The sequence below is a fragment of the Suricata suricatta genome, chromosome 12 (assembly GCF_006229205.1).
Source record: "Suricata suricatta isolate VVHF042 chromosome 12, meerkat_22Aug2017_6uvM2_HiC, whole genome shotgun sequence".
In the NCBI taxonomy this organism is placed as follows: Eukaryota; Metazoa; Chordata; class Mammalia; order Carnivora; family Herpestidae; genus Suricata; species Suricata suricatta.
The window spans coordinates 61,501,612-61,513,500 of record NC_043711.1 but is presented as its reverse complement, the minus strand read 5'-3'; the positions used below and the strand labels follow the sequence as shown (position 1 = coordinate 61,513,500).

The following is an 11,889-nucleotide window of genomic DNA, read 5'->3' as shown; positions in this document are numbered from 1 at the left end:
GTTCCCAAGCCAAAGATCACCATGTAGACTGGACTTCAGGGAAGCCGACTGCCCATCAGGTGTTTGGGACCTGGAGCCTGACTAGAGGGGATTCTGCCAACTGAAGAGTGCCACCCCGTCCAATCAGATTCTTCCTCTTGGGAAGCAGGAATGTAAGCTGTACTCAGAGAAGTTGGGGTTCCCCTTTCTGATGGGAAAAGACCAAGTTACTGGTCTTGAAGATGAATTCTGAGGGAGCCAGAGCCAGAGCCAGAGCTCTGAGTCTGCATGAGGGCAGGTGAATGTCCCAGGCTTGACCCTGAGCAGACAAAGGGACTGGCCAGCTTCTGCTTAGTCTCTGTGTCCCTCGTTATACAGTGGCTTGGCCCACTGATCCCTTGCCACCCCAAACTAATTAGGACGGAAAGATGCATGAATAGTGGACGTTCCCAGGGAGCACATGGGGGGAGAAGTCACTGGGATGCACCATTAGGTCATGGGTCACCTCTGAGAAGCCAACAGGTCTAAGATGAAGGTTGAAGTGAGATTTACAGGGTCTGTCTCAGAGCCTGAGACAAGAATTCATGTTCAAGTAGTTAATAAGACAAGGATCCCAGGAAGGACCAACAAGGAAGTGGGGAGGTAAGACAGGGAAAGAAAAGAAGCCAGCACAGGGCGTGTGAACGAGCAGACTGAGGACACTGAGGACAGTGCAGTTCCCTCCCACTGTAGACATCTGGGTGATGGCATAGGACACGGGTCCTTGTTCTATCTGGGGCAGGGAAGCTGTGCTATATGGCCATCAAATGCCACCTAAAATTGGTTGAGGACCATGAACTTCCCAGTACTTGCCAACTGTCCCAGGAGACTAGCAGCCCCCCCCCACCCTGTTCCTCCTTCAGGCAGTGACCCACAAGCACTGGCAGTAGACAGCCATTGGCACATGTGGGCACAGAGAGTGCCCAGGGGCTGTGGGCACCATGCTGCTCTCTGCAATGGACACGTCCCCTATCCAGTGCTGTGGCAGCAGGAATTAAAGCCACATCTTTCACACTCGGAGAAGCTGGCTATGTGCACCCGTGGAGAGGGACTGGCCATTTCTCAAAAATGTTTTTCATGGTCAGACCATCAGGTGTCTGATCCGCTGTCATTGACAACAATCAGATTCCTTAGGCTTGACCTCAAAAACCTACCTCCACCTTGTCTATCCTCCACCATCAGTCTATGCTGAAGCAACTCTTTTATGTTGTAACTAGCAGACTCTTTTATGTTTCAACTAGAGAGGTCTGGAAGCAAATGATTAAGTAAAACTCCTTTGAATAGTTCTTGTGAATCTCCCAGCACTATCCCTGAAAGAACATGTTAACTTATTTTCCATTTCCCCCATATCAGGTAAAAGACAGGTAATCATTTAAAGATATAAGACCAATGGGCAATTGCAAATTGATTTTTCTTGTACCCCTTATCATTCTGGCAGGACAGAGAGGTTGCTTCCTTCATCAAAACCAAAGAGATGGCAGGCCATGGGCCCAGCCATGACAACAGACTCAGAGGGTGCCCCTCAGGTGGACCCTTCGTGCTGTTCCGCCTCACTTCTCAGGAACACTCGCTGGCCTGGGACAGCTTCATGGTACTCAGTGGAGGAGCTGGTGTTCAAGCTTCCTGGAAGAGGTCAAGGGCCTGGCATTGTCCTGACCAGCTAGCCTGCTACCTGAGCTCCTGCTGGTGATGGGAATGGCAGAACCCTGCTCTGTGGAGAAGCCTGCCACCCAGCTGCCTTCTCTAGAACAGGAGGGAGTTTATGCCCAAACCTGCTCCCTGCAATAGGATTGAACAATGCGGCAAATCTTACCTCCACCCTAGGACTTTTTCTTTGTAAGAACACTCCCTTGTCCATACTCAGGGTACTTCTCTGAGGCTCAGTTTCCTCATCTGTATAAGGACAGTTGGGTGTGACAATCAGATAAGAGGATGTAGAAGTACCTAACAGGTGCCTGACCACACTGGATACTTAATAAATGATGGTAGTGGTCATCATCTTCAGGTATGGGGACTGGGACAGAGAACTGTGGCTTTCTTTATACCATTTTATGAACCAAGGTGAAAGGGTGAAACAAGCAGCAAGGAAAGGGATGTTTTCATCAAAGGCTTTCAACTGACATCTGCAAGCATTCTCACTGGAGGGAAAAATTTGGAGTGATGGAAATGTTCTGTCTTTATTGTGGCAGTCACGCGGTGTCAGCATCAGCAGCTGGCAGAGCTGGGAGGTGGGGGAGGAAGAAAGAGGTTGGGCTGGGAGGGATACCGTTATCCTCTTTCTCAGGTTCCAGGCGCCAAGTTCAAGGGCAGTTTTAATTCTTCTGGAATTAAGACTGAGCAATCTGTCCTTCATTCTACAGAAAAAGTGGAAGAACCTGCACATGCGCCCATGCACACACGCACACACCAGTCTTGATGTGAAGACTACTTCACTGAGACATCTCGTAAATCCTGCAGGTGTCCAAGCTCACGCTATCACCCGGGGCAGTGACCGGCGCAGAAACCTTTTCTTATCCAATCGTGCCATCCCGCGGACAACTTGGGCACTGCAAACTCCCTAATCTCACATCGTTCACTGGTTGGAGGGAGAGGGAGAGGGGCTCAAGAAAGTAAAAGGATCAACGTTTGCAGCCACGAGTACCTTTAATGGGAGGTATTTCCACCTCGGGGATGCACGGAAAAAATCAATGTAACAAACTGGAATTGCAGGTCTTATTTTCGGGGGCGCACAATGAAGAATTTAACCCTTTCAACTCCTAGTCCACTGTCCCAGACCCAGCCTTTCAGAAAGGCACCAGAGCCGGGTGGGAAGTAGGAGGCATCTACAAGCTGGTGTCCTTTCCACTCTCAGATACCTCCTGCGCCCCCAGGCGATGTTTCAGTACAAGGTACTTTCCGCTGGAGTGGGGTGCATTCTTGCTTCCTTCGCCCAGACCCCAAAGCCCGGCGTCGGCGTGGCGTCTCCTCCTGGTGGCCAGATGGCGCCACTGCACTTCTCTCCCCTACCTGCTGGGAAAGAGAGACGCACAAGGTGGTGTAGACTTCTTTCGTCGCAGTTAGCAGCACCCGCTGGAATCTGGATAGGATAAGGGCAGGAGTAGCAGGAGTTCCGACTCAAGGTGAACGAGAGGTGAGAGTCTCTCCTTTCTAGTAAACCTTACTTCAGCCCCCAGCCAAACTCAGAATCCACTTTGGAAGCACTTTCTCGCTCCCTTACCGAACTGCCTGTTCTGCGTTCACTCATAGGAGCCGATACGTGCGTGGTACCGCTCAGGTTCCCAGAGACCGCCAAGAGTGGTGGAGCCTTCTCAGTGGCCAGCGCACACTTGCACCACTGGGCGTGTTTGTGTTGTTTGTGGCCCAACTGGATGGGAAGCGGGGGCGGAGACTGCAAGTGGCACGTGCATGGAGGAAGGATGCGGAAACTACGAACGAGGAACAAGAGTGTCCTCAAGGACAGATTACTTCTGTCCATGCGCACTTTCTGAACCTCCTGTGCACCAGCAAGCTGTGATGGAGCCGTCTGACTTGCACGCTCTAATCCTGGTTCGGAGCCGCCAACTCCTCCTGGGCCCCCTCTCCGGGCTTCGGCCTCTTTCCCACGGTAATACAGCCCAGGACCGGGAAGCCGGGCTGCCTGGCGGCCCTTGCCTGCTCGAGGGCAGGGCGCGCAGCGCTGTGGCCAGAACGCAGAGCTCGGGCGCCTCCTGGTGTCGGCGGCGGCGCGCGGCCACGCCAGTTTCTCCCGCCGGAGGCTGTGCGTCTTCTGGTAGCAAGAAACGCACGCGGGCAGGTGGCCTGCGGGCCTGTGTTTCCATACTTGCTCGGGTGGCGGCGCCGAGGCCTATATCGCCTGTTTATTAATAATGATGCCCCGGGAGGAAAAAGAATATTAGAGCCTTTAAAAACCAGATTGCGTGGAAGAGGGGAGTGTGTGTGTGTGTGTGTGTGTGACAGAGAGAGAGAGAGAGAGAGAGAGAGAGAGAGAGAGAGGCAGGCTTGGGGCGTTGGCAAAAGCAATAAAACTCAGATCGCTTCCTTGGAGAGATAGCAGTGGCTATAATGCGTTGGGGGGATCAGGGGTTTATTTGCAGATCCTGGATAAAAGATGATATATCGACACAGTTTAGAGTGTCATTGTGCCTGGCCTCTCAGGAAGCCACAAGTACATATTTCCTGAAATACCGGCCAACACAATATCTAATCCACACGCCACTTAAGCACGGGAGAGGAACCTCAGCATCTCACAAGTTTGCGCCTGGTTTCCTACTTATGGGTGGGGAGACCCCCCCCCACCCGGGCAGGATCTGGTGCTCTGGGATGTACCCTCCCTTCGCCTTTGTCTTCAGTCCAAGTAATCACTTAGTGATGGGCCTTAATAAATACGTCCGAGAACTGTCCTTATGCTTGGTAAATATTGGATTAGCTTTTCAATGACCAGGCTCTTGAAAAGGCTCGAGAAATCCACACCAGGTCTCTACTAAGCCTAACAGTCAATAGGTAAGAAAAATAAGTGCTTCCCCTGGCTGGTGTGGGGAACATTGACAAGGGGATTCCTCCTCTTAGCAAGTATTCTGATTCTATGAAATATGACAGTAGTACTAAACAGGAAAGGGAGGCCTCCATCTGGGATTAGCTGGTCTCTCCTCCGACCTAGTTTTACTCATTAAGGGCTGAGTGACTTGGCCTAAGGGGCAACGTGTGTGGGTTCTGTGCTTACTTCCACAGCATGAGCTCTTTGTTTGTTTAGGGGTTGCTTATGGGAGCTTTTGACTGGGCTATAGATGGGCGGGGGGGGAGGAGCGGGGAGGCACATGGCCCAAATGCTCTCCAACTGCCCCTGATAACTCAGACTGCTTGGGTGAGGCGAAACCGGCAAATCCCTTGGAAGCTCTGCTCTGTGTCCCAGTTACTTAACTTTACCAACCAAAGTGATTCAGGAGATACTGAGAATTAAAGCTCAAGTTCTTCTCCCAAAGCGAGGAGGGTGGAGGTGAAAGAACTCTCTGAACCGGCTTCCTCGTCGCACCGAGATGCCAGAGGGATCCCCGCCCATAATTCGAATTACCGGGGTTGGTAACAGAAGGGTCTGGCTGGGCAGAAGTGGCTTCAGAACCAGCTCCACCTGAAACGGAGCTGGGCCAGGCCTGAGCAGCCCCCTGGGTCTCTCCGAGTGTTTCCTGCAGTGCTAGGAAGGGTCGTGCCACGTGTGGGGACATCATGACTTGGCAGAAGCATTTACTCTGGAACCTTGAAGTTTGAAGGACCCGAACATCCCTGAGCCCTGGGCCTGCACTGACCGGTGGCTTCCATGAGAAGCTCCCAGGCAGACCAAGCCTAGCTCTCAGTTACAGTGCACAGGAGCAAGCAAAGTGCGAGCAAGGAGCCCAGACCCTGAAGGCAGTTCATATACCCGAGCCTGAGCATTAGAACCAATGTTTGGTAGAAGAGACAGAGACAGAGGACAGAGACAGACTAGAGAGAGAGAGAGATGGAGAGAAAGAGGAGAGAGGAAGAAGAGAGGAAGAAGAGAGGAAAAGAGAGAGAGAGAGGAGAGAGAGAGAGAGATCCAGCTCTCAGTGTGTCACAGGGCCTAGGCGGGGCAAGCGCCCTCTGAAGCCATCAAAGACAGGGGTGGCTTTTTTCCCCTCCTCCAGCCTCCTCCCCAATAGATATAGCACGAATTTTTAATGCGTCTTCCTTTCACAGACAACAATACAGGGTTTGAAAGCCGGACACAATTTGGGTTTTGTGCGGGTCCCTCCTCGCGCTCCCTCGGCCCAGCTGGCCATATGGAATCCAGCATGGAGCCCGCAGATGACAAAGGGACCCAGTGACAGGCCCAACAAAACCCCAAGGAGACTTCTGCCTGACTCCGGGATTCACTGCCCGCGATAAGCGCGCTGAATGGTGCGGGGTGGAGGGGGAGGGACTGCGGGCCCCTTCTCCCTCTTCCCCTCTCTCAGTCCCCTGCGATCCTTTCTCTGTCTCTTTTTAATATGCACGCCTCTAACATCCCCGGCTCCCAGCTCTCCCATTGTGCCGTTTTTGTGCGGCCCGCTGTAGATTGGGCGAAGATAGACTGCCGAAGCGGACCCTGCGCCGGGTGCGCTCCCAGGGCGCTGGGGTTAGGGCCACACAGGGCTCCGCGGGCGCTTTTATTGACTCCATGGGGACCCGAGGACAGAGAGAGGCGGGCGCCGGACCCACCTCCCCGGCTCCCAGCCGCTCAACCGCATACCCAGACTGCAGGCCTGCAGTCCTGGCCACCGCCCAAAATGCACCCTCAGCTTGCCCCCAAGGCGCACTCAGTGGAAGCCTTGGAGAATCTGGACCTTCCACTTTGCCTCCTTCCTCCTTGGTGGCCTAAGGGGGCTCCTATGATCATTCCCGCCCCCCTCCCCAAGCCCTAGGGCGTGGAACAGTCAAAATCAGCTGGAGTCTTGGGGCTGTGCTTCAGGCTTCCTGACAAACCCACTCCAAGAAGTCTTACCTCCCTTCCTGGTGGATTTGAGGGGTACAGGGAAGGTACCAGACCGGTGGGGTCTTGAGTGCTTGGTATAGGGCAAGTTGGGCATTTGACTATTGAACAATAAATTATTTGGGGAGAATTCTCTTGGCCTTTACAAATAGCAAGAACGAAACCCCAAACGTTTCCAAGCTAGTGTGGGGAACAAAAGGAGACTTCTCAGCAATAAGGAAAATCTGGGTGAACCTGGATGAACCTGAATGACCCTGGAGATGGGGAAGGACATTTAGGAGGATATTAAAAAGACTCCAATGCCCTCATTTATCCAGGGGTGGGTGCGCAACGCAGGAATAACGTGTAATCACGTCCCTGGGCGTGTTGCACTGAGTGCTATTGACGCGCAGATTTGGTCACACGGATAATCATGTTTACTTTAGATATTGAATTAAATCTGATCATCAACTAGAGGGAGCGAGAAAGTCAGCTGGGACCGCTCCCTTTGCTCTGCCTCCTCACCCCCTACCTCCCCTTCCCAGCCATAAAGCTCAAGAGAAAACGAGAGATACAATTTCCGAATGGGGCTATCAATCCCAAGGTATCTCAGCGCTCGCTGGGCTCTGAGCTACATAGGCCCCGGTATTTTCCGAAATCCGTGAGATGGAAGAGGGAAGCGCCCCCTTCCTCCAAGCAAGACCCCCTGAGATGCTCCCCTCCCCCCGCCTCGCCGGCAAGTGTGCACCATCATCCTCTAAAGAGATCTCCCAACGATCAGGGTGGGATAGAATCCCTATCTGGGAAGGGCTGATGCGCCCTCCCCCCCGGGCAAACTGGGGTCTGTTTGTTAGCTGCCCACTCCCCACCCCACAGCCCTGCAGTCCGGGGTGCACCACCCCACCTCCAAACCCTACTTTCTAGCAAGCAGTTCACTCAGTTTCACGCCAAAGGATTGGCCTGGAGGGTCTCGCACAGCCAAATGCTAGGAGGGGAGAAGGCGTGGGTTCCAGACCCGGGTTTGGGGGCTGGAAACCTAGAAAGGATGGGGACGGAAGAGAGAGGGAAGGTTCCACTTGTTGGGATTGCCACTGACTCTTGCTCCCCGGCTCTCCCAGGCCCAAGAGCCTAGAAGAGGCTGCAGCAGCTCCCTTCATCCCCCATGTCCTGGTCACCACGCTCCTTATTGCCAAAGCTTCGAGTACCCCAAAACCCTTCTTCCCTCTCCGCTCCGAGGCTCCGAGCTCTGGTCTTGGAACAGTCTCCTAGATTGCCTCCAGTCAGCGGATTTTGAAAAAGGGGTGGGGAGTAGAGAGAAAGCCGACTAGCTCAACCTCAGCATCCCCACCCCCCTTCTCCGTGGAGGTAAATCAAATGCAACAAAGTGAAAGTCATTGAGTGTAGTGGCTTCAACAGCTTCTCAGACTGAAGCAGCCACTCGTCGATTTGGGCCAGCGAGGGGGGCTTGCTCCCTTTGCCATGGCGTTTTCCAAAGTCAGTTTTACTCCCGAAGCCAGGATGCTGCGGTCCCCGATTCAGGCGATTCAGGCGGCGCTAGAGGCCAGGATAGAGGCCTGGGAGAAGGCAGACAACCTTGGGCTTCCGGGCGACAGCTCGAAGGCCTGAGGCCAAGTACTCCCGCCCTAGCCCGGGACCCGACGCGCGGGGCCGGGCCCGCCTGCCCGGAAGAGGCCTGTTCCGGGAGCCACTCCAGAGCCCAGGGCGTCCCCGGTTCCCAGCACCAAGGGGAAGCGCAGATGAGGCCTCAGACCCGGCGCAGGGCGACAAAGTAAGACAAACGGAAGGGCCGGGCTTGGTTTTTTTTACACACAGGATTTTTATTAAAATTCTTATTTAAAAAATTGAAAGCTTTCAGCGCCCGGCGCTCTTGGGGAACGGCTCGGAACTGCTGAGCTCCAAGTTCCAGGGGTCAGGACCCGGAGCTGGGGCAGGGGGCTTCTCGCCTACACATTTTTTTCCTTTTTCATATTTGAGAAATGTTTGCACTGAACAAAATATAAAAGGAAAAGAAAACAGGAGTAACCAAACAGAAGCAAACCAAAAACAAACCACAAAGAAAGGAGTTGGGCCCCAAGGGAGAACAGGCCCGCACTGAAGATCATTTTGGCAACAATCACCACCAATATTTACAACGAAAAGCAAAATCTGCCACCAGTTGTCAGAACGTTTACATGGCCATAAATATTAAGCATTTTCTTATTTAAAAAAGAGGGGAGAAAAAATTCTCTATATTTTTAAAGTGTTCTCCACTTGCTTTAGAAGAAGACGACTGACAATATCGCTACTCACACAAACATATTTTACAAAATTCACAAAAGCGGGGAGGAGGGATGTGTTGGTCTTTTTCTCATTCTCAAGTGAGGACGTTATCGCAGGGAAGGTTTGGTCCCCCCAGGGAGAGGCAAAGAAGCGTAGCTGCGCAAACATTCTGTAAACACGGCTTTGAGTTCAGCCCTCTCCAATGGTCTCCTCCTTTGGAGGAGAGAGGGATGGGGCAGAGTTGCGTGGATGTAATCTGCCACTCCAAGGAGAGGCAGGCAACCTCCCGGCGCCTCCTCAATGGAGTCAAGAGTCAACTCGACTCCGGAATAATAACACCGACAATAATAATGATAATAATAATAATAATAATAATAATAATAACAACCACCATAAGGACCGAGTCCTCCTTGCCGCCGCCGCCGCCGCCAGGGTGGGGCCTGGGCCTAGGGCCGCGAGTCTCGTAGGGGCGGCGCTCACCAAGTCCACTGCTGGGCCTGGACAAGGGGGTGTGCTGTCGGGTACTGGGGGGTGCCGGCCGAGCTGTACTGGGCGTTGTACTGCATGTGCTGCAGAGACTGCGCGCTGTAGGCCGAAAAGGGGATGCCCGCCTGGAAGGTGGCGGCTGCCAGGTCCTGGGCTTTGAGCGCGTGGCACGGTTTGCCGTCCCTGACCAAAACGGGCACGGCCACCCGGCGCGGCGAGGGCAGGGGCGTCACCTCCATACCTTTCTCCGCCCGGGCTCGCTTCATCTTGTAGCGGTGGTTCTGGAACCAGATCTTGACCTGCGTGGGCGTGAGGCGGATGAGGCTGGCCAGGTGCTCGCGCTCGGGCGCAGACAGGTACCGCTGCTGCCGGAAGCGCCTCTCCAGCTCATAGGTCTGCGCCTTAGAGAAGAGCACCCGCCGCTTCCGCTTCTTGCCCGCGTCCCCCCCGCCGCCCGGGGTCTCCTTGTCATTGTCCGGTGACTCGTCAGCCGAGGGCTCCGGGGACTTGGAGCCTGAGTCCTGGGGCGCCGCGCCGGCCGCCAGCCCATGCACTGGGGGAGAGAGAAGCGCGTCAAGCGCCTGGAGGCCTCGAGCCGGCACGGCCAGACCCTGAGCGCCCGGGATCCTCCGTGCGCCCTCGGCCCTCCGCGCCCCGAAGCCTGGCCCTACTGCCTTCTCCTTGACCCCCGCCCTGATCCCTGCACGACGAAGCCGTTGGCTTCCTCCAGGGGAAAGAGGAAAAGCGACTTGAATGGGGAGCTCCAGGCTCGCGTTTCTAGGGGTTCGCACAATGTGGGTGCGTGTTTGGGGGAAGTGGCGCGCGGAGAAGATTGTTGCCGGGTTAAGGGCTCCGGCCCCCTTAAGCAGTTTCCTCTCCGGAGGGACGTGGGCAGATTTTTAAAAGAAAACCCCCACAATCCCGGCATTGATCGTCTCGGCCATTTAAGGCAGGTTTTTGGGGGCTTTCGTTTTTGCTTTCGGACTTTCTGGACACCCTCCGCACCGCACAAAGCGTCCTCTATGATCCTGCAAGGGGGCAGGGTGAGCTATTTATACCCGAGCTACCGGGAGCCTCCCCCACCCTCTACCCGTACCCCGAGGCTCCCTGGCTCTCTCCAGTGCTCAAGGCCAGTCCCTCCCGGCTGTTGTGGTGGGGAAGTGGGGGTGTTCCGACCGGAGCCCATCAGTCTTGGGTTGACTTCTGTAACCAGCCCTTGGGAGGTATTCCCCTCCCCCTTTCTACCAATTTCTTGCTTTGAAAAAATATCCGAGACCAAGTTTTTTTCCGGTACGGGGACGGGGTGGGGGGGGGCGGGAGGGGGCGGTTGGGGTTGAAAATGAGGAAAGAGTTAGAGCATCATTAACAAGTGTTAAAAATATTTCCAGGGAAGCAGGGCGAGGGGTCTGAGTTTAAATGACTCCTTCCTCTTTCTCCCCCAGTGTCCAGCCCGGGCTTCAGCCATGGGAAGAAAGGCGCCACGGCCGCAGCGGCCAAGTTTCGCTACTTACGGGAGTACTGGAGGCCCTCGGTGCTGGCCAGCCAGCGCGTGTATGGGTTGTCGCTGCTGTCGTAGAAGGGGTTCTTCAGGGGCAGGCTCTGCACCGTGTCCAGGGTGCCCTGCCCCAGTGGCCCGGCCCTCTTGGCGGGCTCCGGCCCCTCGCTCTCCTCCTCTGGCCCTTCGGCCACCGAGCCCTCCTCATCGTTGGTGTCCGGCAGGTCCAAAATGTCCTTGACCGAAAACCCCGTCTTTGTGTTGGTCAGAGACATGGCTCAAGACCCCGCAATTTATGCAGCAAAGTTGTAGCTTCACTTGGTCAATTCGTGGCACTTCCCAGTAGGGGCGGGGAGGGGGTGTTGGGGGGGAGGGGGAGGGGAGGAGGGGGTGAGTTTTAATTATTGAGATAATAATTATTTAAATAAAGAGAAAGAAACTATAAGGAAGGGGAGGGGAGGAAAAAAAAACCCAAACGCAATGCCTGTGTCTTCTCTGAAACCACGCGGAAATGGACGCGGGGACTGGGCGGCCAGCGCGCAGAGCGCTTTGGGCCGGGCCCTAGTTTGTAACTCCAGGAGGGGTGCCAAGGAGGCGTCAGCTCGGGCTCCGGCGGCCGCTCGGCGCGCGGTGGCGGCTGGTGGCGAGGAAAAAATGGGCCATTGCCCGAGCAATCAGTCCATATAAGGCTGGGCTCCACTCACGAACCTGGGGAGAGGGGGGGAGAAGAGGGGGAGAAAGAGAGGGAGGGAAAGAGAGAGAGAGGGAGGGAGGGGGAGCGAGAGAGGGAGCGAGAGAAGGGTTGGAAAAAAAGGGGGGGGGAGACATTAAAACGCAAAGGTTGAACACGTGTGGGCGGGTCTTGGAAGTCAAGTGGATGAAGACAGTATTTGCAGATGTGAAATTGTGGGTTTTGGGGAGCTCCGCGCTCCCAGCCAACGGCCCTCTAGAGCACGATGAGAGGTGTAACGTGTCAATTAATTGCAAAGACGGGGCGAGCCTTTTTTACCCAGTATTTACATACAAAGGACCAACGCGTCGCTCGCGAGTCCACACACTTGAAAAGGCCGTTTTAACAAATTGCATCTTTAAAAAAGCAGAGGAGGAGGAGAAAAAACAAAACAGAAACAGAGAGGAGCAAAAAAAAAAA

The 11,889-nt window shown here is 54.6% G+C and overlaps 1 protein-coding gene across 3 annotated transcripts; it reads right to left on the bottom strand.

Moving 5' to 3' along the window:
• Positions 1–2,681: 2,681 nt before the first annotated feature.
• On the bottom strand, positions 2,682–11,094 carry NKX2-2 (NK2 homeobox 2). 3 transcript variants are annotated; one of them, XM_029917438.1, is made up of 3 exons: positions 10,756–11,094; positions 9,486–9,797; positions 2,682–3,027 (listed from the first exon to the last, which is right to left on the bottom strand). In XM_029917438.1, the coding sequence occupies exons 1-3, from the start codon at positions 11,012–11,014 to the stop codon at positions 2,897–2,899; spliced, it is 702 nt and encodes a 233-aa protein (XP_029773298.1). In that variant the 5' UTR covers positions 11,015–11,094; the 3' UTR covers positions 2,682–2,896. The 3 variants fall into 3 exon arrangements, with proteins under 3 accessions (XP_029773298.1, XP_029773299.1, XP_029773297.1); XM_029917439.1 differs by having other exon boundaries at positions 2,682–3,024; XM_029917437.1 differs by lacking the exon at positions 2,682–3,027 and having other exon boundaries at positions 8,296–9,797.
• Between the last annotated feature and the right edge of the window lie 795 nt (positions 11,095–11,889).

What these genes read in the sequence shown, in the direction of transcription:
- NKX2-2 (XM_029917437.1), bottom strand. Translation starts at nt 11,014, where the DNA reads ATGTCTCTGACCAACACAAAGACGGGGTTTTCGGTCAAGGACATTTTG. An exon ending in CGAGGGCCTCCAGTACTCCC is followed by an intron (nt 9,798 to 10,755) that starts GTAAGTAGCGAA and finishes TCTCTCCCCCAG; the next exon opens with TGCATGGGCTGGCGGCCGGC.